Source organism: Erithacus rubecula (genome assembly GCF_903797595.1).
Source record: "Erithacus rubecula genome assembly, chromosome: 10".
NCBI classification, from domain to species: Eukaryota; Metazoa; Chordata; class Aves; order Passeriformes; family Muscicapidae; genus Erithacus; species Erithacus rubecula.
Window position 1 is genome coordinate 3,435,924 of NC_136662.1, and position 25,713 is coordinate 3,461,636.

Consider the following 25,713-nt stretch of genomic DNA (forward strand, 5'->3'; position numbering starts at 1 on the left):
TGCACTTTTATTTTGAACTGTATTTCACATTTGCCATTTAAATAGCACAAAATAAAATATAGACAAAATATGAGGAGGTAGGTGATAGTTAAATGGATTTTGACTTTGAAGAAGGGATGTGAAAATCTAAAAAAAAAGGACATTATTTTAGTGTGGGTAAATTAATGACTTAGAAATGGGAAAAGAGTTGCTAAACTATTATAGAATCATCAACATGACAAATTGACTTACCTGGCAGTTTTAATAGTAGTTTTAGCTGTAGATCTCAATTATTTTCCAAGAAAGGTAACTACAGTTATTATTACCTGAAGGAATATCCAGACTGTGTCCTGCTTTGGCAGAGGGTATTTACATCCCATTTGCATGTGGAGCTCTGATTTTACACCTATTCTGAGTTCTGAACACTCCCTGGCAGGCAGGGTCCTTCCCACTGTGCACACAGAGCCACGAGTGGAAGCTGGCACAGACTGGAAGTGGGGCAGTGCTCAGGTAAGCAGCACACAGGCAAGAGCTGACTGCAAGGCACGTGGCTGTGAGTGCAGGGCACACACTGCTCTGTGGTCATTAATGGTCTCAAAATAATGATTTATAAAGAGTCTGACAGGGTTCAAAACAGATGAATGGGACTGACTTAATGCAAACTGGAAAATCTTTGCCAGCTGCTGCCAAAGCATGGAAATGGTAACACAGGTTTGTAGAGCACTGGGAGACTTGGGAGCCTCTGGGGTGTTCTGTGAAAAGCATTATTAGAGTTCAGATTGAAAAATTTTTTCAGAAGTAACAAACAACTTTATAAGGGTAACATAAGCATGAAAATCAGTATTCCTAGTGCTGCCTTGGCAGAAGCATGTGCCAAAGGAAAGATGGGATAAAAACTTTCCATGCTGGACAATGAGGCTGCTCTCTGCAGAAGAGGAGCCATCAACCTGGTCAGCTCTGGTTCCTCTTGAAACAGCAGCTGCTCCAGGTAGCATCAAACTCCCAAAGGCTTTATTTAATAAAGCTGGGAAAGTAGAAAGTCCTTAACTGATAAGAATATAGACAGTGGAATGACAGAGATGCTGTGCAGTAAAAGGAGCAGGAACAACCATGATGGAAGTGGAGGAGTAGGATTTCCTGCAGAAGTGTAAGAAACTCCTTGAACAGCCATTTGCATCCAGTCCATACAAAGTCTAAAGCAGGAAAATGGCCAGCTGCTTGTCTTTAATCCATAACGGAAGCCCATGGCAGGAGCTTGGCTGCTGTCTCTTCATTGTTTCCTCATCAAGCAGGAGCGAGGGAGGCAGCTGGAGGAGGTGCCACTCCCTGAGAAGTACAGGGAGCTGGGAAGCTGTTGACTGGGATTTGGGAAGCAGATGCCAGTTGTTTTGGAAGAAGAACCTGTTTGGTGGGTCTGATTTGAATCAATAAAGGGAGCAGCACGCCAGTGTGTAGGAATGAGCAGCCTCCATCAGTGGATTAAAGCTTTGAATGCTGCCTGCTGTCGCTCAGGACTTTATCTGTGCTTTTCTCCTGCACTATGGAGCCTCTCTTTGGGGTTGTGCTGGCTTTGATTCTGGCAGTCGCTTCACCAGCCCACGACAGCTGTACCTGTGCGACCAACAAGTGGGCAGTGTGTGCCCAGGACAGCCCTGGGAACTGCACCTGCAGGCTGCCAGGTTCAGATCACCCTGTAGACTGCTCAACCCTGACTTCTAAATGCTTCCTAATGAAGGCAGAAATGATGCCCCTGAAGGAGAAGCGTCTCTGGAGGCCTCCCCACGGGGTGTCAGACAGTGATGGCATTTACAGCCCCGACTGCGAGGACAGCGGTGCCTTTAGAGCCAGGCAGTGCAACCAGTCCAGCAGCTGCTGGTGCGTGAACAGTGCGGGCGTGCGGAGAACAGAGAGGGGAGGCAGGAGCCTGAACTGCAGCGAGCTGGTCCGCACCAGGTGGATCTACATTGAGCTGACACACAAGAGAAGCCCCAGTGCCTTTGGTGCTCCTGATGTGGCAAAGGCCCTGAGGCAGCTGTTGGAGAGCAGGTACAAGCTGCACCCCAAGTACATCGCAGCCATCAAGTACGACCCCCCGCTCATCCAAATCCGCCTGGACCAGAGCAAGAAGCCCAGGTGGGATGTAGATATAGCTGATGTGGCCTATTACTTTGAAAAAGACGTCAACAACGACTCGGTGTTTCATTCCAACAGTAAATTAAATGTCTCGGTCAATGGGGACGCTCTGGCTGTTGAAAAGCTCTGGATTTACTATGTGGATGAAAAGCCCCCCGAGTTCTGCATGAGGCAGCTGGCAGCTGGCATTAGTGCTGTGGTCACCGTGGTGCTCCTGACTGCTGGCATTGGCATTGCTGTGCTGCTCGTCCTCAGGTGGCTGCGCACAAGGACGTATAAAAAATTTGAGTGTAAAGAAATGAGGGAAATTAAAGCCCCAAGCTTAGAACTGCCCTGAGCTGAAAGAAGAAAGGCAACTACAGGAAGAAAAGGGGGAAAAAAGGCACAAAATACAAATAACATACTCAGTACGTGACGGATTTAGAGTTTTTTCTTCCTACAATAATTTGTACAGTGACTGTTCTAAATTATTCTTGTTTAGTAAGAGTAAATTTTTGGGATATAAATGAATTTGGGAGCCAGTTACCTAAATATTTTAAATGACTCCTACTTTGGAGGGTAAGAAAACTGTTACAGATGTCTATTTAACATAACACAGAATGCTTTTACTCCTGCTGCAGGCCTGGCTCAGATTGCTTAAATACTTAAATACTCTGTGGGGTTCTTGGTGTATCTACTTACTGAAATTAAAACACTTGCCTTAGCATATTTGGAGTATTGCTGCTTTTCTCTTGGTAGACTTTCTAAAAATGCAGTTTAATCTTAGTTCATGGGGTCTTAAAAAAAGCTCCTGGAAGTTTTTTTTGACAAATAATTTCATGAATATTACTAAATAACCAAATAAGGTAATGATAAGATACTCTGCAGCATCAAAGGCTTTTATGAAGTGATTTGTCCCATGTGTTGGGTCGTTTCCAGGTGAGGAGATCCCAAGTTTGCAGGTTTGTATTCAGGCAGCACAGTGAGCTATTCCCACTTGTGCTCTTTAATAAGGGTCTGACACTCCTCGTCAGCAAAGATCCCTTGATCCCCATGCAAGTGTAAGTTAACCTTGGTGTTCTGCCCACATTCCAACTCTGGTAATAGCTTTCTGTCTACCTAAATTCCCTGGGCAGTTTTAATGGGAGGAGATATTTTTCAGCGTTGTACAGCTTCACAGAAACACTACACAATGCTCTGGGACAGGCTGAAAAAGAGCTTTATCCCAGCTGAGCTGTGGGGGGAGTTTAAGAGCAGAGTGTAATTACTGAACTTGGAATTTGGCCAACACACAACTGGACTGCTTTGCTACCTACTCATCTGCTGCATTCCTGGTTTGGAGAGTCATGGCCACTGTGAAGAACATTTTATAGGAAATAATGCTGGTTGTTGAATGTTGGGATATTGTCAGTTCCATTCTCTGTGCTGCATATGGATGTCTAAGTCCATCACTCATCTGCTTCCTTCAGCAGCACCTGCTCCACTGTCCAACTTTCTTATCACTCCTGATGTTCTCACTGAAAATGGGACATTGAGCCCTTTTGCAGATTTAAACTTTGCAAAATGAAAATTATTTTTATTATTCAGATTTTGAGGCTGTTAACTCTAAAATTTCTAGCCATCCTTTTCCTGATTACATCATCCTGCTTTAATGGAATGTTTGCTCATTTTATTTAAGTTTATTAAGTTATTTAAGTGGGTGATAGCAGAGAGTGCCTTTGTGCTGTTGCCTGCTAGGGTTATAAGGAGAAGTATTCTTGTTTTAACAATGCCAGAGCTGCCTGGTGCCTAAATTATATTCTGCCTTGGAAAGTACAAATTAAACACAAGCAGAGAAAAAAAGTCCTCTTTGCACTCCAACTCTGGAGAGGCCAGTGCTGCCCTTTGCACACAGTGCCACTACCCCTGGGCCACTGCACAAAGTGAGCTTTGGCCTTTGCTTTCAGCTAAACTTCTGTACCACTCACCATCTGAGCACAGTGCCAGGAGCAATGGCAGCACTACAGCAAGGAAATGAAAGATAAGGATTAAAACCCTCTTAAACTCTGTTCTCTCTACTCCTCCTGGTAAAATCCATGTTTGCCTCTATCTCCAAGTGTGTACCCTGGAATCCTTTGACACAAAAGGCCCGTGTTGGTTTGTAGGTGCTGGTGTGAGCACACACCTGTGTGCTCCACACCTACATTAAAAACACACACATCACTGTTTGTCAGAGCAGGGAGGCCCTTGGGAAAACCTCGTGGCAGCAGATCCTCCTCTGTACTCATCACTCTGCAGCTCTTAGCAGTGGTAAAACAAACCTGCTACTGTCGTGGAATAGCAAAGAATCCTCTTTTTGTGCCATATTCCCCCACTCAAGAATAATCTCTTAGAGATATTTAGAGTGGGATTATGCCAGATTGGGTTACTGAAGAGAATCTTAACAGGTGTCATGTAAATACACTGAGGTCTCTTGTTTGGATGGTGAAACACCTGCACCTCTGGGATGTTCCTGACAGCTGGAGACTGTCACTAGTTCTTAAAATGTTTAAACCTTGGGGAATCACCCTGGAAAAAGCCAAACCAATTTCTACTGCTTGAATATTGAAATCACTTTTTCAGTGAACAGGTAAAGAAATAACAGATTGGCTCTTCTTCCACTTCTCTTTAATTGGGCCAGTTAATGCTATTAAACAGATCTTCTTCCTCGTGCAGGTATAATTATCCTTTCCAAAACATCTCCACTGATTTGCCTCAGGGTTTTAAATACTGAAATTACTTTTTTTTTTTTTCAGTGCTAAAATTAATCTTCAGTCATTACCATTGTGATCAAAGCAGGAGAAATTAGCTTCTAGAACTTTTATTATTATTTTTCAGCAGTTCTAACCAAATTTGTTGTCCCAGGCTTTACTTGGTTAAAATTTCATCTGCAAGATCCACATTTCATTTGCATGATGATCCCTGGTCCCTGAGGGATAACACTCCTACAGCCCCACTCCAGCACCAATCAAGTGCCACAGGAACAATTAGGGAGACTTTGCATTATCTAAATGAAAGATTGAATTATGAAAATGAGCACTGCTAATTTTCCACTGAGGTTTTTACATGTAGGCCCAGCACTACCAGTAGTATATGCACCCAACCTTTTTCAGGTGGTTTTTTTGAGAGAAATTTACCTTTTGAGATAAATGCTTGTCCTTGTAAGACTTGAAGTGAGAAATCTTTTGCACCCAGAAAAGCTACTTGGAACAATTAGAAGGCAATGAAAAGAGCACTCCTTATTTATAGCCTCTTCACATGTGTTTTGCAATTAAACTTGGCATTGAATTTTATGACAACTTTTAGAGGAACAGTTTTACAGTAAACTTCTGTTTGGTTCAGTAACTTCATTTTCTGGATTTTAAATCTACTTTTTAAAAAATATCAGCAACAAAAATAATATGCAGCAACAGTTAATACCTATTAAATTATTAAAGAACATCCTCCAACTGGTACCTCAGTGGGGAAGGGGAGGGCAAAGGACAGTTGGTACATAGCACAAAACATTCAGTGGATCAAGGCAGGATAATCTAGTGCACAACATTTGGAAAAAATCTTGATATTAATGAAAAGCACTGTCTGATCTTTTAAATGAATGTGAACTCCTGATATTTCAACTGGCCAAACAGACTAAGTGGAATTAAATCAAACTTCTGACTTGCAGAAAGTGATGGAGTGTGAGTCATTTCATACATATACAAAACCTCATTCAGTTTAGAACAACTACTTATATAAAGAGACACAAATACTAATGGATACACCCACACAGGAAAACTGTACCTGTTAAGGTGTTAATTGTTTAATTGTATTTGGGAAATCACTTATGACCTCTAAATAGGTCTTCTGCAGTCTTAAGAAATTTAAATTTGGTTTCTGGTCTTTTTCTCTAATAAGAATTACAGTCTTTTTTTGTAGAAGAGATGAAGCTTGTAAGCAAAAAGCTACAAAACTGTCTCAATCTACCTCTCTTCACAATAGAATATTCTATTTTTTTTCCTCAAGGAAAAAAAAAATTGTATGCACATCTTCATTACAATTCAAGAGAAGCAATAATATAAATTACAAGCTAGAATGTTTTTTTCCACTACACATTTATTTAGAGGAAAAAACCCCACTCTACAACTTTCCAATTGCTCAACTGTTTACCAGATTTTCATCTAGAGATATATTTAGTGCTGGTATTTGATAGATCCTATAATTACCTGTGCTGTATTTGCTGCTTGTCTGCTTTGAAGTTTTAATTGCAAGCAATGATACTCAGGGAAACTTTAGTGGTGCAGAATGTAGAACACAACTTTCAGCCCCATCCTTGCACACTCAAAACATCCATGGGTTTTAAGAAGAACTGAGCCAAGTCAGGAATGCAGGAATAGCTCCTATATCTTCATGCAGACAGAGTTAAATAATGCACTGGAGAAACAAATAATTGCACAAAAAAAAAAAATGCAAAGGAAAAAACCTAAACCAGTATGTGTTCAGCAGACTCAATAAAAAGCAGAGACACTGAGGAGGAAAAATGACAGAAGAAATGGTAGAAAGCCCTAACAGCCTAGGAATTCTAGATAGAGAAAACAAGAAAAGTAAGCAAATACAAAGTCTAGTAAGGATATTATCAAGAGCTTTCATCTCAGTTCTTCATTTCCTGACAGGGAGACACATAAGTCTAGGGTTAGACAAAGTGCTTTTCTGCTGCTACAGCTCAGCTGGTTTTGTGACTGGAGCAGACAGTCACAAAAATTAATGCTGTGTTACTGACTGACAGATTTTACTCTTTGTACTTCTTATGATAATGGAGCCTGGGCAGGTCTTAAAGGAATTGTGTCAGAGGAAATTAGAAGATTATCACTAAATGAAGTTCCTTCTTAGCCTGGACTGCTACAACTGGTCACTGTATTTCCTGTGGCAACATCAGTGCTCAAGAAATGTCACAGGAGGGCTTTGGTAATAAAAAAAAAAAAGGTGGAATAAGGAGTACCTCAACAAACACTGACCAACACTCAGCTGTGCTCATACACAGAGGATGTGGCTCTGGAAGGCAAGGATTTGTGTTTCTTTACCTTCCACAAGAACACAGCCTCTGTTTACACTCAAGGCAGCAGGGCTTATGTGCAGCCTGGGCTGCCCTGTCATTACCACACATCCCAGCCTCACCCTCCCTCAGCAAATAACCTGTTTTTCACATCACATCACTCAAGAGGTGCTTGTCTGCCAGAGGAGTAGGACAAGAGCTACACATTAAGTTAGTAGCTTGCCATTTTCTTGGGAGAAGCATCATCTCTACTCCTACCATGGCAGCAGGTCTGACTGCTCCCTGCCTGGGAGTGCCACCAGCCCTTTGGCAGAAGGAATCACTTCCCATTTCAGGTGCCCAAAAACAGAATTGCAGAATCAATGGGGTTGGAAAAGATTTCTGAAACCAAGTCCAACCTGTGACAGATTCCCACCTTGTCACCCAGCCCAGAGCACTGAGTGCCACATCCAGTCATTCCTTGAACCCCCTCCATGGGCAGCCCATTCCAATGTTTAATCACCTTTTCTGTGAGGAATTGATCTTCATGTCCCACCTGAACTTCCCCTGGCACAACTTGAGGCCATTGTTTCTTGTCCTGACACTTGTTGCTTGAGAGAAAGACTGACTTCTCCCTGCTTCCAAACCACTTTCAGGGAGCTGCAAATGTGAGAAGGTCCCGACTCACGGCAGCTCTCAGCCATGAGGTTGCTGCCCACAAAATGGGATTGTTACCTGTGTGCAAAAAGGCAATAATTACACACTTGAGATACTTTTTGTTTCAGAGTTGCACTCCGGTTCTTGGAGTCCACAAATCAAGCAGGACCAGTAGATTTTTCCCGCCATTATTTATACACAGGAATTCAGAGTTAGTAACTTTCCAAGCACAGCCCCTCTATTATGATTAATTGCTATTTTATATACAAGTTACAACCCCCCAGCTGACTTCTACACATGCTCAGGGAAAGGGTCTTCACCTAGGCAGGGTATTTTTAACTTATCATTTTTATTATTATAATGATCATAGGTCAGCTATAGGGTACACAAACTTTGAGTACTCTGCCGTGTTAGCAATGTATACGCAGACATACATCAACTCCTTGATTTGCTACATCCTTAAATCTTCTCAGCTCCCGGATGTCCTTGACTAGGGGAAGCTGGCTGCTGCCTGATTTAGGCTTGGAAGCATACAAAGATCTTACATCAAAGAACACCCTGATTTAAAATAATCCTGGCATATTCACATATTCCACATTTTGCAGCCGATGGCACGGAAACACCGCGGGCGCAGCTCGGGTTAAGGCACTCACGAGAACGGGGCTCCGCGCCTGGTGAGGGGCGCCCCTGCTCCCCGCGCCGCCACAAAATGGCGGGCGGCGCCTGAGGGGAGCGGCGGCGGCGGGAACGCGCGGCCCCGCCTGAGGGAAGGAGCGCGGGGCCCCGGCCGCCGCTGCAGCGGCGCAGCGCCCATCCGCATCCCGCCCTCCGCCCCGGCTCCGTATCGACACCGGCTCCGCGGTGCGGCCCCTCCGCCGCCGCCTCCCGCGGTGGTGAGTAGGGGAGCCCAGTGGAGGAGGTCGTTCCCGGTCCCTGGGACGTGCAGCTGCGAGGCGGCCGGGGCTGTCCCCCGCCTCCCGCCCGCCATTACCCGTGCGGGCGCCTCAGAGTGACACGTCTCCCTCATATCCCACTCCGGCTCCTCACATCAGCTCATGTCACGATAATCGCGGTTACCCCCGAGGGTGGCGGGGCTGGGGGAGAAGCAGAGGCCGCGATCGGAGCCAGAGGGTGAAAATGAGCGGGGCGGGCCCCTCAGGCGGGAGGGCCTGGGTCTATTCCGTGCCAAGGCATTTCCATGGCCGTGAGCCGGAGGCTCCGGGCTGGCGGAGATTTGGTGTGGCTGTGTTTTGATGCTAGGCCAGGAGTGAGGTACGAGCAATGTGCTCACAGTTCCTGCTTTTCCTCATGTACAGGAATTACACCGGCAGGCAGGAGCTCAGTGAGGAAAGGTGATGACCCACAAGGGCCACCTGCTGTCACTCTGATCTGGTGGTAATGAAAGTGAAAGGAAAAAATTAAATGGCCTTGTTTTTTTCTCAGTGATGCAAGACACTGATACCTTTCACAGTCGGAAGCAGGTTGATGTCTTAAAACTGTAACTGGATGCAGTTGTGACTGTGGCCTTTTTTTGTGAAATGCACATGTTGAACATACTAATACATAGTATCCGTTCAGGGAAAATGAATTTTTTTTTCTTTATTTCAGGGTAACCAACCAAAGAAGTTATGAATATCATCTGTGGCCTAAAGGTGTCGGGCAGGAACTGTGTTTTGTCTCGTTTGGCTTCTTTGTGCAAGCAGGGGAAGTGCAAGAATCTCTCTAGGTCTTACATAGGATGGTGCCGAACTCAGGGTGACAGAAACAGATGCCAAAGGTTGGGTTTGAGTGGAAATGCTAGAAACTGTTTTTCAGCTGGAAACCCTGACTCCTATAGAAATTCCTTTGGTAAAGGACTCAGATGTCTTTTGGATGTCCCACATACAAGTGGACAGGAACTGAACAGGAATGCACACCATAGTTCAGGAAGGTTTTTCTCCCAGTCTTCTCAGCCACTGGGGGAGAAGATCCCATCCTTCCTGATCAGTTCTGTAGGGCAACCCCCACGTCGCTTTCCTGCCTGCAACATTCAGATCAACGGCTCTTTTCACACATCAGCATCACTTCAGGCTGCACCAGTTCCTCTTTTCTGGATTATTGTGAAGCCAGCTCAGAAATTATTTGCCATCATTCTTGGCAGGTAAAATACTTTTCTCTCAGCATAAGACCCATCATGCAAAGTGTGAGTGTGGGGAGGATGGCAGGTGTGTTTGTACTGTTGTTTGACTGACAGTTTGCTCAACAAGAGGTGGGGTTTTTTTTTGTTTGTTTTTTTTCCCATTATCAGAGATGTTAGATGTATTTTTTGCTTTTTTCCTCCTCATTTACATCTGGTGGAAGGAGATGAACCAAGACACTAAGGAGCATTCCTTCTTTTCCTGTGAGAGGGAAGAAATGCAGTGGAGTGGAAGCCAGTTACAGTTACAACCCCCCATAAGTTCCTACATGAGATGAGGCTGTTACAAAGAATACAGTAAAAAATTCCTTTTCAGCTGTGTCCTAAGTTAACACTGTATCTTACAGGAGCATAAGAAATTGGTGGAAGGCACTTCCTCCTAATAAACGGGAACTCTTCAAAGAAAGTGCAAGAAAAAACAAATGGAAGATCCTGCTGGGTGTCAGCAGCTTGGGAGTTGTGTTTGTCATGTTTTATTTTACCCACTTGGAGGAGACACCCATCACTGGGCGTGCTCGGCTGCTGGTGTTTGGCAAAGAGCATTTTAGGGAGCTGTCACAGATGGAATATGATATGGTAAGATTTTAGACAAGAAATTGAAAGTACTCAAAAATCATTGTTTTTCTTAGTGATAAGATAGTCCTGTTAATGAGATGGACAAACAAAGGTTGTAGTCCTTGATGAGTTTTGAACTTCATGCTCTGAACCCTGCAGAGTCTCTTCATCTGTTTCCTCCTCCTCTTGTCCCCATCCTTTTTTAGAATTTCCTTTCCTTGAGTACATAATGGTTACAAAGCACATACCATGCATTCTTAACCTTTTCTTGTCCATGAACTAGTCCTTGTAATTTTGAGTTCTGTGATTTCCTCATGTAAAGTGAAACTTGATAAACCATATCCAAATGTATCCATATTCCCATCTGTTAGACATGAGACAAGAACAGAACAAGGATATTTTCAAACTACATCTTTTGTATACATTTGTCCACCTTAAAAATTAGAACCAGTGATTTATTTTATTTTTTTTTTTTTCAGTGGATGGAGCAATTCAAAAATCAGATGTTACCTGAGACAGATGCACGCTACCAGGTTGTGGAGAGAGTTGTTGGGCATTTGTCTGAAAGCAACAAGGACATCCCTCAAGTCTCAGCTCTCAAGTGGGTTATCCACGTGGTGGATGAACCAGGTGTAAATGCTTTTGTGCTTCCAGTAAGTTGTATACTCACTACACAAAAAAATTAAGAATATTCAAACAGCATTTGATATGTCTCCCACTTAATTTTTATTCTCTTTGTTTCCAGAATGGTCAAGTGTTTGTTTTCACTGGGTTACTGGAGGCAGTTTCTGATATTCATCAGCTGTCATTTATTTTAGGACATGAAATAGCTCACGCTGTGTTGGAACATGCAGTAAGTATTTAAAGAAAGCTGTCTAATATTCTTAAATTATTAATTCTAATTACTCTAGTTATGATTTTCCCTATCATTACCAACCAAGTTTTCAGTGTGACTCTATCTAATTAATGCAAAATTGAGTTTGAAATGAGTAGTCTGCTACAGTAGATCCTTATTATTCGTGTAGCACTTAATAACTGTCAGAAGACCTGTGGTCCCTGTTAACACAAAAGCTGCCAGGGCTTTATTCACAGCTGTACAGGTGGATTATGATTCACTTTCAAGAGTCATTTACAACTTGGTCTGCAGCTCCTTCTCCTACAGTGCAGACTTAAAGAACTGGAGGTACTCAGCAACTCTCTTACTCCTACAATTGTTTCTACCTTCAGAAGTGGATGCACTTCTAAAAAGTATCTTAGAATATTGATACTATTATTATTGTAGCACATAGTTTTAAACCTCAAATTCTGAAATACCCAGGGCTTGTTCTGGTCTGATTTTGGGAGAGCAACTGTTCACATCGTGGTTTCTTAGGCTCGGTTCAGCCAGCCAACCCTTTAAACTTCTAAAAAATTATTTCTGATATTAAAAAAGAACTTGTCTTGTTTATATGGCATCTGTGTCACCCAGTTGGTTCAGAGAGAAGTATTGCATGATTCTGCTTGTAAATGCTCTGATCAATTTGTTGCAGTGTCAAATAGAGGTCTGGAAAACAAAATAATCACTTGGATTCTGAATTTAAAGGGAAGCAGCAGAAAATAAAAAATAAATACATTGTGTGTAGTATCCTCTTATCCCATTAGTGATCATGTCTCAATGATGTCTTATATCTTCCCAAATTAATGTAAAGAACAGTCTTTGAAGTATTTTTATGGATTTTTCATTCACACTGAAGTGTTTCTTGACCTTTCTAGTGAATAACTTTTTCTGCTTGTTGCCTCCATCCTACCTGAAGCTTTGAATATCTGAGAGGCTGATAGGCAGAATGTATTTTTTCCAGCTGTATTTGTGCTGCTTATGTGAATTCTGGCCTGAAAGTACCTTGTATCCAACTGGTTTTTTTATTATTATTTTATTTTTGTACAAGCAGGAAATGTTGTGCTTGCCCTATTCCTGTGGCTCCACAGGAAAAAAAAAAAAAAACCCACAGTGATTTTTAAAGTGTTTCCAAATTCTGTTATGTTGTAAAGAAATGCCAGACAGTAAGGAATGAAAATGGGACACTTTCTGCTTGCAGGCAGAGAAAGCCAGCCTGGTTCACTTCTTGGATTTTCTCTCACTCATCTTTCTCACCATGATTTGGGCCATCTGTCCTCGGGATAGTTTGGCAGTTGTTGGCCAGTGGATTCAGAGCAAGTTGCAGGAGGTAAGGCTGACATTTTCTATTGTCCTTCCTGATTTCCTTGGAAAGATATTTTTAATCTTTTACTGCACAAAATAGTAAGTTTGGGGAAAAGGCAAAATGGCAAAAATTAATATTTGAATCTGTTATGGAATGAGGTATGTTTTTATAGGTCTGATTCTGCTTTAGTTGATGCTGATTTTAACTTGTCATGTTGGAGAATTTCAGGTTTCCCTAAATGACTGGATTTAGTTGCACAGGCTGCAGGAACCTTGCTTGCCAATTAAGACAGATGATTGTCTTTTAGAAAGGTAACTTGCCCTTTAAGGTTTTATATGGTAAAATGCCATAGCTTTATTTTAAGTAGCTGTTAAATTCTTCCTAAACAAATTAAATATATGGGATTCTTCAAATATATTTCTAGTGGCAAGAATGGTTTCCAAGATGAAAAAATTGAGAATCTAAACACTCTTTATATAAACCATGCTATAGTACAAGTTACTAAAATAATCTTTTCAGCCAGCAAATATTTCATCAAAGTAAAATTCAGAGGCTTTCTAGTGCCAGTTTTCTTCAGCAGTTTAATTTACCCTCTGGACAGTTACTGATCTATTTATTTTTTTTAAAGTGTGTTTTTAAAATAGAAATTTGCTTAGATCATAAAAGTGGAATCTGAATTAAAATGAAAGATCTTTTTGGTTTCTTTGACTTGATGCTTTTCCTGAGATTTCCTCCAGTTTCTCAAAAACATGAAATTAAACATAACCAATCTGTTTTGGTAGTTCTTATGCTAATGGGTAGATGTGTGGATTCTGAACATAAATTATCTCTAAAGAGCTTGGATATTTGCACAAGTAGCTAAGAAACCAATACATTGATGAATGCTAGCCAGCATTTTGAAGAGCTGAATTTGGAAAAAACAAAGTGTGAATGAATCCTGAGACTGCTCATAATTTAGACAGCAAGATTCAACTCCCTGTCAGCATCTCTTCTTCTCTCCACAGAGAATGGGTATTTTGGCATCATGGATTAGAGCTGTGCTTTAGATTGGAATGGGAATTTGGGTTTAAGCTCTGAGTTCTGTGCAAAGGAAACATCATCTATAGGATACCATCCTGGTTTAAAAGGCTGATCAAACTTCAGTAATGTTGAAGTGATGAAAATACTTGCAAAGCTTATATCCAGCAGACAAAAGAATCTGAATAGAAATTTTGGATTTTTTTTTAAGTCACCCAGGAGTGCAGTGTCTGTTTCCCTCATTCAGTATTTGCCTGTTGTGATTACATGAAAGTGAATTGTTCTGCACATTTTCTCAGGATGCTTCTCTTCCTCTTCTTCCATAGCTGTATTTTGCTTTCTGAAGCTTTAACATCCCATTCTGTGAAAGGGTTATTTAAGCCATGCTGTGGTGCTTGCTTCTGTTTCAATATTTGTTTTTCTCTTATGTCCTTAGAGGCTTGACTTTTTGACCTGCTGACTATTGTGTATTTTTTATTATTGACTCTAAGTGTTTCCCAGTGATTCTTTGTAGGCCTTTGGGCATGTGAGCTCCAGTTCTGCCTTTCCCCCAAAGCTAATGGATTTTCTTTCCTTAATAAATTGTTAACTTTTCTTGTGACATTTATTTGGGGTTGTTCCTTAAACATGTATTTCTGGGCTGAAGCATATTGGCTTTGTTATAGAGCAGAAAAAAAGTTCTTTTATATGGGAACTATTCTTGGAGTAACACCAAGCATGACTCTGTGTTTTACTCAGCCCCACACACCAGTATGTACAGATGCAGTACTCCATACTCCTTTCTTGTCCACCTTACACCACAAGATTTGTATTTCATGTGAAAACTGGTGATTTTGGGTAGTCAACATCCCTGGAACTTTCCTTTTCTTCAATATACACAGGCAGCTCTGATAATTGATTTAAAAAATCAAATTCATCTTCTTTTTGGTGTCCAATTTCTGACAAGGATTTTAGATCAGAGTTTGAAGTTCTAATTTTTCATTCCAGCACATTCTCAAAATATTTCTTAAACAATTTTATTTTTCAGTAGCTGATGATACCCTGTATGTTAGATACCTCAGGACTTTCGTAGGTTACCAATTAAATTTCCCTGTCTAAAAAGTGTTTAATAATTAATCAAATAGTTTATCTGGCCAACTAGGAAATGATGCTTCAGGAATGTATGACAGACTGGCCAGAGGTTTCTTTGCTGTTTAGTGAATATATGTGCACCAACAGACCTAGAACACTTTTCAAGGCAATAAAAACATGTATTCCACTTCAAGGAATTACTTTATCATCAGAGGATTTTAAAAATATATTAATAATTACGATGTTTAAGGTCTGTATGGAAACTAAGAATTTGGAAAGTCACCTCATCTCTGCTTACTTCTTACAGCATGTTTGGCTTTTAAAAGCCAGTTTTGGTTGGCTTCTATATTTGATTTAGGAAAGAAAATCTATCAGTACTGCTTTGGAAAGCAGCAAAAAATTTTTATTTTACCTTTATGCACTCGAGGGTCTGGACCACTTCTTTGGTGCTCTTCATTTCAAACTGATTTGTTGTTTGGTTTTTGGTGCTTTTTTTCTCCAGAAACTTCTAAGGAGGACAAATTTCTATAGCTAGATAAAGAGCTGATAAAGAGCTCTTTGAGCTGATAAACCTTTCTCTCTTCTCTAACCTTGCACATTTGCTATTCTTCAGTTCACATTTCCTAATGGATGACTAAACCAGGATGTTGTGACAGATTCCTTATCTCTGCAGGAGCAGGCTGTTTAAACAAGTCCTGATTTGAATTTACTATAACATGACAGACTAGGGTAAGGCTGCCCAAATCTACATGAATTACATTTGAGAAAACCACCACTGTCTCTTAGTGTGTTAATCCTCTAGAAAAATGAGAGAGGAGTTTGAGCAGCTTTATGTCTTCTAGTTGGATTTCTCAAGGGTAATTTGCAGCTTGTGTCAGGGACAGTCATGGCAAAGAAGTGATTTCTGCATGCAAGTGTTTATGGCTGCATTCCTTATTGTGGGCAGTTTGCCATATGAAATAGATGATACCAGGCTTAAAGGCACCATAAAAGTTTAGGGAAACACTGGATTTTTTTACCTACAGTTGCTTCAAGAAACATCTTGATGCCAATAAAACAGTGAAGTGAAAAAATTCTGGTGAAAAGTTGGTATTTAGCTTTCAGTTGCTGTGAAATGAGATTGACTGCTGAGAGTACCCATGAAAATATATCTAATTTGAATTAATTCCAACTGAATACAGGATCAATGAGTTACATATAATGGAATTAGAGATTACATTAAGAAAATTAATACTGATCACATGCAATGTGAGCATGATAGATAAAGCCCACTTCCTATGAGAAGGTTCAAAGACAGAAATGAGGCTCTATCTTTGTAGACATTCCAATCCAAGGAATAGAGCTTTGATGGGTTTCTTTGCAGTTCATGTTTGACAGACCCTACAGCAGAACCCTGGAGGCTGAAGCTGATAAAGTGGGACTTCAGTTTGCAGCAAAGGTAACTACAACTGATTGGTTTTATTAGCAATAAAAATAAAATAACAAAAAAATAAGTATCAGACACTTTTCAGTTTCTGTTACAATCAGAGGGACTTTCATTCTTCATATGGAGGTAAACTATAACTTTTTGAAGATGTGTAATTTCATGAAATGGTGGGAAATAAAATAGTTTTTAGTCATTCTGGGTAATTGTGTGTAATATCATTGAAGTGTGTAAACTTGGGCATTACCTGCACAGTCTTCTTTCTGTGCAGTTTATTGCTATTAGAAGAAAACCCCATGTATTTGTGAACAGGAGAACTCTAAGTAGAGATCTTCCATAAGTAGGATTTAATGATATGTAAAGATTTAAGCTAAATACAGCCATAGTAACAATACAGCTTTGCTAAAGTAACACAAAAATTTGGTCAGAATATACTCAGCACTTTTTCATAGTTTATTTTTCCAATTACTTTGTTTTGCCTGTGGAATTTAATTCCATATTAAAGGAACTGAACCAACTCTTTGATTCCTGACTAAGTGCAATAGACTTATGTGTGAGATACCAGTGAGAGCAGCACCATCTAGTGTTAATATTTCATAAGAAAAATTTCCTTCTAATAATTATTAATGTTTCTTTAAGAAAGGGTTTTAAAAATTAACTTTGATTCTGGGATTAAAACTGCATTTGTAAGTTGTCTAAGAGAATAATATAATCCATTAAAAAATGTAATTGCTGTGTTTGTGCTCACTGCTTTCTAATACTAAAAAAGTAGGGCCATACCAGAAAGAAATAAGTGAAGTAACATATGAGCATTTCTCTGCTTGTGCAGATAACCTTTTTATAATAATAATTTAAATAAATAAATTCAAAGGATGAAGCACTACTTCTATTCCCAGGATGGGGAATAGGAAGAAGTAATTTTCTTATCTTCTGACTACTTTTTTTTTCTTAGCAAATAAAAGTCAGTGTAAGAAATCTTATTTATTTTTCTTCTCTACATAAATGTAAAATTAGAGGAGTCTGGTGATACACAAAAGCAATTCTAAAAGTTACAGTGATAGAACTGTAACTGTGGTTAAATATGTACTTATTGAACAGAGCCAGGAATTCTACAGAATTACTCTTTTATTGTGTCATAGATTCCACAGATCACCCATGAAAGGCCATGTAATCAATTACAGAAAAGCATTTCCAATTATTTTAGGTATATTTAGGTATAAATTATTATAACCTTGTGTTTTTGTCTCTCAGCTTCTTCCTGTAAATTTGCCTAAATCTGTGGGGATGATTAATTTGTTCTAGTAAATATAACTTCTAGTTTGCAGCTGAGCTTTTTTTTTTTAAAGAACAAGTATATGCCAAAAATTATAAACCTTTTCTTCCTCCTGAATTTTCTTAATTCAGGTCTTTTTTAAGGCATGAGTTTTTTATTGCTTTTAGATATTTTTGGAACAGCTTTTTCCTGTCAGGTATAAAGACCATCTAAACAGGCTTTAGTGACTTAAAATGTAAGATGTGTTTTGTAATTCAATTTCAATTAGACTGTCTATTTATTACTTTAAACATACATTGGTGTTTCCATTTGCCTTCTGTTCTCAGGCTTGTGTGGATGTCAGAGCCAGCAGTGTCTTTTGGCAGCAGATGGAATTGGCAGAAGCCATTCAGGGGCAGCCCAAGCTGCCAGAGTGGCTCTCCACACACCCTTCCCATGAAAACAGAGCTGAGCACTTGGAGCGCCTCATCCCAGAGGTGAGCAGGGCTCAGGGAAGTGTCTTTGCCTCTCAGGAAAGTTGCCAGAAGTAGTTTGATATTAATTAATTAATTAGCTGCTTTAGTATTGATTTATTCTGGTAGAACTGTGGTTTATCTTTATCCTTACAGAAATTCTCCATTGCAAAGCTTTCAACCTTGAAGGTTTTATTAAATAAGGAAGAAGTATGATAGCACAGATAAAATGTAATTATATTTCAAGTGGTTTGGATTTTTTTTTTTCTGGTTTCTGATCAAAGCATAACATTTTTGCTTTTGAATGGTCTTTTGATATAGATGTGACAGTGCCACAGGTCTCGTCCACTCTTTCTGGTTTTTTGCCATTTTGGAAAGGCAGTCTTTAAGCAGGATCCTTGGATTGTCTTGACTTCTCTTGTTTTTGTAGGAAATAAAAAAATAAAATACAGTGTTAAAGTACTCCAATGTGACACTATTTTTCAGCAAGCTAAACTATGTTTGGAAATATTCTTTTTATAACCAACTAGTAATTTCTTCTTTTTTTTTTTTTTTTTTTTTTAGCTCTCTGTCACTTTAAGTCTTTCTCAGTTCCAAACTGTAAAGACACTTGAAGATTTATTGGCAGAGGGAGCACTAAAATGTTGAGGTGTTTGCTGACTTCAAAGGAGAAAAAAAGTTTCATGAATCCTTTGATGAGAATGAATACAGTAAATATTCTAAATGATGGCATAAATCAAAGTCAGCATTAGGGATAGTAGGCTGAAGAGTGGCTAGACTGGATATTTCAGATTAATATACACAAAGTCTGTAATTTGCAAAAGCAGGCTGGGAGATTGTTTTTGATGGATTTTCTAATTCATTTAAGCAGCTGGATAGAAAATGATTTTTGTTGTGGAGCCTCAGTTTTAGCTAGATTGAATATAAAGGGTTCAGGATCGTTTATTTTCATATAGTTGTTGACTGGCTTATAAAGAGGTAATAAAATAAATTACTTCTTATGTTCTACCCCAGGCCTGAGCAAATAAGTTAAATAACTGAGCAACTGTGTAGAACTGTTATTTCTGTCTCATCTCTCATAGTTTAGCAGGTGGAACAACCCTCATGTTTTTACAGCTACTCTCACTTCCAAGAGCAGTGGAGGCTGGGAAGATAATTGAGGGGAGATGTTTTTGTTTGCCTTTTACCTTAAACATTCTTTGGGGTAGGGTGAGAAACCAGGGCCTAAAGGCTTTCTGTTTTTAGCCAGTTCACAAGATAAGTGAGGTTGGCACTACAAAAACTGGAATAAAGATGGAAAAAAATGTGTAGGGGAGGCTTCTTGTCTGAAGCATTGACTCCCCTTCTCATGGGAGCTGCTGCCTTCAGGCTGGATTTCAGGTGTGGAAGGGGAATTCCAGGCTTTTATTGTTGCTCAATATGAACCCCTTTTTGTTTCATTGTTCACACACTTTGAACATTTTAGAACAGGATGCTTACCATATAGTAATTGTCATTAGATATTCAGAGCCCAGGAGAAAAGCCAGATTATCAAAAAAGGGCTTTTTATCTCTAGTATCTCTCTGTGAAGAAAGTGGTACTTTTTCAGACTCAGTGCCAGATCCATCATGAGCATTATTGGGTTTCATGTGCTGCTGGTTTTGGAGCTGAAATGCTTTTCAGGACAATACATCTCTTATTAGACCAGCTACTATACCTGGGACAAATAGGGATAAGCTTTTTGGGACAAGTCTGTTTCTCTACAGTCTTTAAAGTAGGCTCACAGTAAGGTGTAATCAAAGTGAAAATTCTTCTTCAGGTAATGAAATGTCACATCTCAATGAGGTGACTGAACAGTTTCAGGAAGTGTAAATTAAAGGGGGACTATCACAGGGATCCCTTCCAAGTCATTAAAAGAGTGAGACCTAATCAAATAAGTGTTAAAGATCTTACATCTGATTTACTGAGCAAGGTGGAAGCTCAGCCATGCTGAGGAATCACTGAATAAGAGAGGTATAAGCAGTTAAAAAGTGGTGCTGTCCTGGAAATGAAATAATGCAAGTGAAAAAAATTTGCTGTGATTTTAAAGTATTTCCTCTCCGACAAGGAGGTGCTTGGATTGTAAGCCTGGAAAACAGAGTATACTCTTAAATAGGAAACTGAAATCTCTTAGAATTCCTACATGGAGGCTGGAAAGATGCATTTTTCAGAAAAAGAAGTCTTAAAATAATTTTTATAAGGGGGAGAGGATGATCATTGTTCTGAAAACAGAGAGTCTATGGGAGTGCAGTGCCAGAGAAAAGATGCAGGATCTTCTAGTTCACCTCAATGTTTTATTTTCATGTTCTCTGACTTGCTGCAGTGTCTGTTTCCAAGTGTGCTGTTCAAATGCAGCACTGGACATCAGTGGAAGCCTCAGCTAAACTGAATAAAGCAGAAGGTTATCTACTGAGCCTTGCCTGTGATACAAAAATTCATCTTGATGTGACATTTCCTTTTTTAGCATCATGTTGTTGGCTCAGATTCCAGTTTTGATTCACTGTAAATCCTGTTTCCACTTTCTCATGGAAATGCCATGGTGAGATCATTTAAAGATCATAAGTTGGGATATATCAATTGCACTGCTTGTCTTGTTTGCTAAGTCATTTCACTTGTCAAAAAAAGTTAATTCATTTACTTTGGCAACACCCATTTTTGTCAAATCCACATTGGCTATTTATTATTTTTATTAATTTTTTGTGTAGCTAATACTTTTTGCTCTGCTGCCTTTTGATGTGGGATACATTTATTTTCCTTCCTCTTTAAAAGTGGATTGGGATATTTGCCCTTTGCTATGATGTGAACATTACTTCAGATAATTCAAGTACTAGAATATGTCAATTAAGCCCTATCAATATGGATACAAGAATAAAAACCACTGACCTGCATTTCTATCCTCCCTATAAAATTATTAAATATTTTGTCACAATTTTTCTTTCCTATTCCAACATCAGTGGAAGATTGGAAATATTAAAATTATATATAAGCTGCTTTTCTTCTCTATCCAGTGGAGTCTACCAATTCCTTTAATCATCTTTTTACTGCTACTTCTTTAAGACTGTAAGGGCTTCAGACCCAGCAGGTGCCCTGGCATCTGTGACAGTGTGAAGGATTAATATTGGAAGCTAAATATTACTTATTTCTCTATTTGTCTCTGCTGGTAGCTTCACATGGAGGTAAAAGGATCAAGGAGACCTCCTTGATTCTCTTGCCTTCCCTGCTCTCAAACATTGCAGGAGGTGACTGTGATAGCACAGCTCAGAAACACAGCTTCACCTTTGTAGCTCACAAGCAAGAGTTTGGATGTTTTATTTGGAATCTCCTGAACCAATAAGCAGGCAGATGGCTGCTCTCACTGCAATGTGCACTTACAGCTGTCCTGAGCAGGAAGGTGACAAGTTAACATGGCTTTTCTTTCCATATCTGGAGTTTTTCAGTGGCATGTGAGGTGCTGTTGAATAGTTGCCTTCTACCCCCTTGCACAGCTTTATGTCTAGCAGGAACTCAGACATCCACAGGGCAAAAATGTTCACCTGAACTACTGGTTTTTATCTTTGCTGTTGGAACTTGTGGTGAGTGAAACCATGGAAATAGGTCAGGCACTGTATAGCCAGGAAATCCCAGAGATACAAAATTGCTATATTAGTTTAAAAGAGGGTTATGTTGCCTTTTCCAGGATACAGCCTAAATATTTGTATTCCCTTATGCCTTGAATAACACTGCTTGTCATTAGTGCAGTCTTGGAGCAGCTTCTGTTCTAGAAGAGAACAAGAGAAAACTCTTGGTTTATCATAAATATTAGTTTAGAAATTAATTGGTCACTGAAACAGAAGAATATTCAGCAGTACAGTTACATTTGGTGACTACATGGATGATCATGCTGTAGAAAAACCAGCTGTTAAAGCTTTAGTCACACTTTCTAAAACTCAGACAGGAACAATATTTGCATGCCCAGTCCAGACTTGTGTATCCAGTAATTTGAATTTTACATTTCAGCAGAAAACAACTGGAGAAGCTCTTGCTATATTTTTGGAATGTATCTTTTCCCAAAACCATTTGTTAATTTTAAATTCTGTTTCTAGCCATTTACAGCAAACTATCAGTTCACTGTAGTAAATTTAGCAGAGAAATATGTTTTGGAACCTCCTTATAAAAAAAAAAAAAAAAAAGAGAGTTAAAAAGCTCTGCTCTTCTATTTTAAAATCTGCTGTAGTAGGATGTTTTCAGTGCCTCCTGTGGAAGAATATCAAAGTGTTTCAAAATGATGGGCAAATACTTATGCAGAGCTGTACTGGAAGATTTGATTTGATGCTTCAGACAAAGCTAGTGGATATGAAGCAGATTAAAAATTTCTTCTCTGTCTACAATGCAATGCTAGGACTGCTAGCATAAAACTGTGTTATTTTCTTCCTCCTCATGAATCCATCTAGAACAAATTAATCAGCCTGTGTTTTCTGCTGACAGTCCCAAGTACTGGCCAGGAGGCACCTGGCTACAGCTCAGGACAGCTCTGGCCATTGCTTTCCAGGAATCCATGATTATGAAGTGGAATGAAATGCACATTTGAACTGTTTTTTTCTATGAAAGAATTAAAAACAGAGCTGGATGTAAATCTGCCCATGGTTTATGCTGTTAATTGAGGCCAAGACAGGTGATATTGAGCAAATGTGACCCTACCACAGTGACCATTGATTAATGTTTTGGTCCTGGTGGTTCATTTTGTAGATCATGAAAATGTAGTTCTCAGTGGAGATGTAGTACCCTCTAAAGTTCTACATGTAATATTTTACTATAGGATACATAGGATCTACTTTTCTAAATTAGTTTAAATGAGTTATAGGAGGATCCATGGAACCAATAGTTCTGTGTACAGCTGCTTACAAAGCACATCATCTGTGGTTGTGTGCCAAACACAGGAGCTGCCACTTTGTGTGCTCTGATTGAGGTATGTTCAGCTTTGTGACAATGAACACAGCTTTAGCATCCTTTAAAACAGCTGACTTTGACCAGGTTGGTATCAATTTCTCCACAGTGCCTTTGAGACATGAGATTCATCCACTGTTGCACCTTTCTCAGATTGCCAACCAGACAGGATGATCTGGGGGGAATATGCTTGTTCTAATGAATTTTGAGATTTAAGAGAATCTGGGAGATTCTCTGACTCCTTTGTGCCCCTACCTTCTTACTTGTCAGATGCAAGCAATGACATTTACTCAGCAATCAGGACTAACTTAAAGTTTGCTCTCTCACTGCTGATTTTTTGTCCAGAGAAATTGTTGCATTCCAGAAACATTATTTTCTTGTCACACTATTTTCTTGTGACATTATTTTCTCATAATACTTGGAAACTTGGAATACTCCAAATGCTTTTTGGAGATGAGATCACTTGTGTAACAGGACTTTAACTATACTGATGAATCATCCTGATCTCTGTGCCAAACAGTTAAAAGTCCATTATGTTATTGGAGATTTTCCCTCCTTCTTTGAGTCAGACATCTATATATAGTTACTTCAATAATAGAACATATCTGAGGAAGTAAATTATTCAGGGCCCTTTTTTTTCCTTGATGCAGTCATTTTCATTTACATTTGAATGTAAATATAAATATAAAAATTTGAAGCTATGTGCAGTAATAGTCTGTGGGCTGGATACACCCTCACTTAATGAAGTGGATTTCCTGCTGGAATTTTTGTTTCTGAGGAATTTTAGAATTTGGATTGATTCAGCATTTTTCTTCAAAGTAGCCTGAAAGGGTTACAGAAAGTTTAGTTTACATGTGAGTGTAAATTAAAAGGTAGTGATGTGGAAAAGTATCACAGAAAACTTTGGATAACTTCCTGTCTAATTATGCTGTACCTTTTGGAATATCCATCCTGGAGATCAGTGTGAGAAAATAATTTCACTCTTCATTTTTCCCATTGTTTTATCATATTGCTACATTCTGTCACAAGAATTCTTGGTTTCTGTTGAGAAGTTGTTCAGTAACAATTCAGGCTCATTATTACACTAACCAATGTGCAAATACAAACCTGACTGGAAAGCCAAAGTCACTGACTAACACCTTTCTTGCTTTTCCTATTTGAATGAGCTTGATTTGTTTTCCTATGTGTTCACAGGCTCTTAAAATAAGAGAGAGCTGCAATTGCCCATCTCTTTCTGGACCGGATCCTCGCCTTATTTTCAGACTTAACATGCAACATCTCCTGGAATCATCTAAAGGTCAAAAACCCCCAAATTCTACAAAGCAAGACCCCTCAAAACCAAAACTGGACTTTCCTCACGCTCAAAAAGTAGAAGATATGCCAGTGACTTTTGCAGTTAAACCCACAAACTGATGACATTCATTTCCATTTTTATGGAACTGGTGGTCCCTGAAGGTCTATCTTATGACACAAAATTGTCTTTGAGCCATGAAGAAGATGTAGCCACTCAGATCCTCCATTTCTTTTATGTGATCTCTCACTCAAAGCAATAAGGAGCCATCCACACATAAGAAGAGCAGTGTGTTGGAGTAGAAAGTTTCTTATTCATTAAGAGTTACTAAAATAAATCACTTCTCAGGGGAAAGATAATCTCATACAATCCAGTCACACAGTGTAATTTTCAGCTTTATCAGGCTCACCTTGATCAGAGGACAGATGAGCCAGAAGTGTCCCTAAAGCAGAGGGAAAAGTACAATTTTCATCACTTAAGTTGTCTGGTTTATCTTGCCATAATTTGGGTTAGATCTACTCAGCTTCATTTGAGAAATAATGAGAAGAGCTTACTGCCTGCTCCACATACAGGGTGTTTAAAAATATTAAGCTGAGAAGAGATAATAGCTATGGGCTAGATACACCCTCACTTAATTAGGTGGATTTACTGCTGGGATTTTGCTTCTTTCTGAGGCATTTTAGAATGTGGATTGATTCAACATTTTTCTTCAAAGTAACCTGAACAGGTTGCACCAAGTTCAGTTTGAAAAATGGAGTGAAATAAGTTTCAGGGGATTCTTCCTTCTGGAGGAAGCACTGAAAGAATCATAGTAGCACCAAATGCTTTACAAAGATGCCTCTTGTCTTTTAAATGATCAGGGTGCCTCATCAGAGGGCAGTTTTGCTGCCATAACATTTGATTTAGGTACATCCATTTGGATAGAAATGATTGCTGATGTGGAGCATATAACATAGGAGATTAATACAAGGTTTCCTGAGTGCACAGCTTTTGCTTTTTATTGTGAAAGGTGGCTTCTCTTCAGGAAACTGGCATCTAATGCTGAGCATCCCTCTCTCCCTTCATTCCCTCCCCTTGAAGCCACACTTTTGATACCCTGCAGACAAATATGGACAATGTAGGTAAAGCTCTGCCTTTCAGGATGGGTGACCCACTGTATCCAGCATGTTAATCTGTGTTTGCACATGTTTGAATTGTCCTTGCTTTGCAGTTAATGGAAATACAGAAATGTTGATCTTTAAGGAAGATGTAGAAAGAGGTGGCAGTGAATGAAAATAAAAAAGGGAAATCCTGTTCCTTCATCTGTTAAGATGTACTTGCTGTTGTGCTTTTTGTTACTCATTTGATCAAAACAAAAATCTTTTTCATAAATGGCAGTGTCTTATTTGAAGAAAACATTCAAAATATTTTACAGTGTGTCCTAATTTGAATAATTCTTTTTCTATATGGAGAAGAGTAGACTTAATCATGTTTTTTCAATTAAATCTGAGTGCAAGCTTTTAAGAAGGAAAAAATAACTTATTCAGTGCTGTCAGTGACTTTAGTTGGAAAAACAGATTG

The 25,713-nt window shown here is 39.4% G+C and overlaps 2 protein-coding genes and 1 long non-coding RNA gene across 3 annotated transcripts; 2 read left to right on the forward strand and 1 right to left on the reverse strand.

Annotated features, from left to right (window-relative positions):
* Positions 1–2,820, forward strand: TACSTD2 (tumor associated calcium signal transducer 2). Its single transcript, XM_079313995.1, has one exon. It carries the CDS (start codon positions 1,520–1,522, stop codon positions 2,447–2,449), a length of 930 nt encoding a protein of 309 aa, XP_079170121.1. The 5' UTR covers positions 1–1,519; the 3' UTR covers positions 2,450–2,820.
* Positions 2,821–5,596: 2,776 nt separating this feature from the next.
* On the reverse strand, positions 5,597–9,370 carry LOC306805812. Its single transcript, XR_013775301.1, has 3 exons — positions 8,766–9,370; positions 7,674–7,852; positions 5,597–6,519 (listed from the first exon to the last, which is right to left on the reverse strand). It is a non-coding gene; the product is annotated as an uncharacterized lncRNA (long non-coding RNA).
* On the forward strand, positions 8,197–25,462 carry OMA1 (OMA1 zinc metallopeptidase). The gene is made up of 9 exons (XM_079313994.1): positions 8,197–8,667; positions 9,383–9,914; positions 10,298–10,526; positions 10,985–11,158; positions 11,251–11,358; positions 12,581–12,709; positions 16,137–16,211; positions 17,796–17,945; positions 24,057–25,462. The coding sequence occupies exons 2-9, from the start codon at positions 9,403–9,405 to the stop codon at positions 24,273–24,275; spliced, it is 1,596 nt and encodes a 531-aa protein (XP_079170120.1). The 5' UTR covers positions 8,197–8,667; positions 9,383–9,402; the 3' UTR covers positions 24,276–25,462.
* Positions 25,463–25,713: the final 251 nt, after the last annotated feature.

Bases quoted from the DNA above. Each gene is read 5' to 3' on its own strand.
- TACSTD2 (XM_079313995.1), top strand. From the start codon at position 1,520: ATGGAGCCTCTCTTTGGGGTTGTGCTGGCTTTGATTCTGGCAGTCGCT.
- OMA1 (XM_079313994.1), top strand. From the start codon at position 9,403: ATGAATATCATCTGTGGCCTAAAGGTGTCGGGCAGGAACTGTGTTTTG. The intron at 10,527-10,984 runs GTAAGATTTTAG...TTTTTTTTTCAG, and splicing joins CACAGATGGAATATGATATG to TGGATGGAGCAATTCAAAAA. The intron at 11,359-12,580 runs GTAAGTATTTAA...TTCTGCTTGCAG, and splicing joins ACGCTGTGTTGGAACATGCA to GCAGAGAAAGCCAGCCTGGT.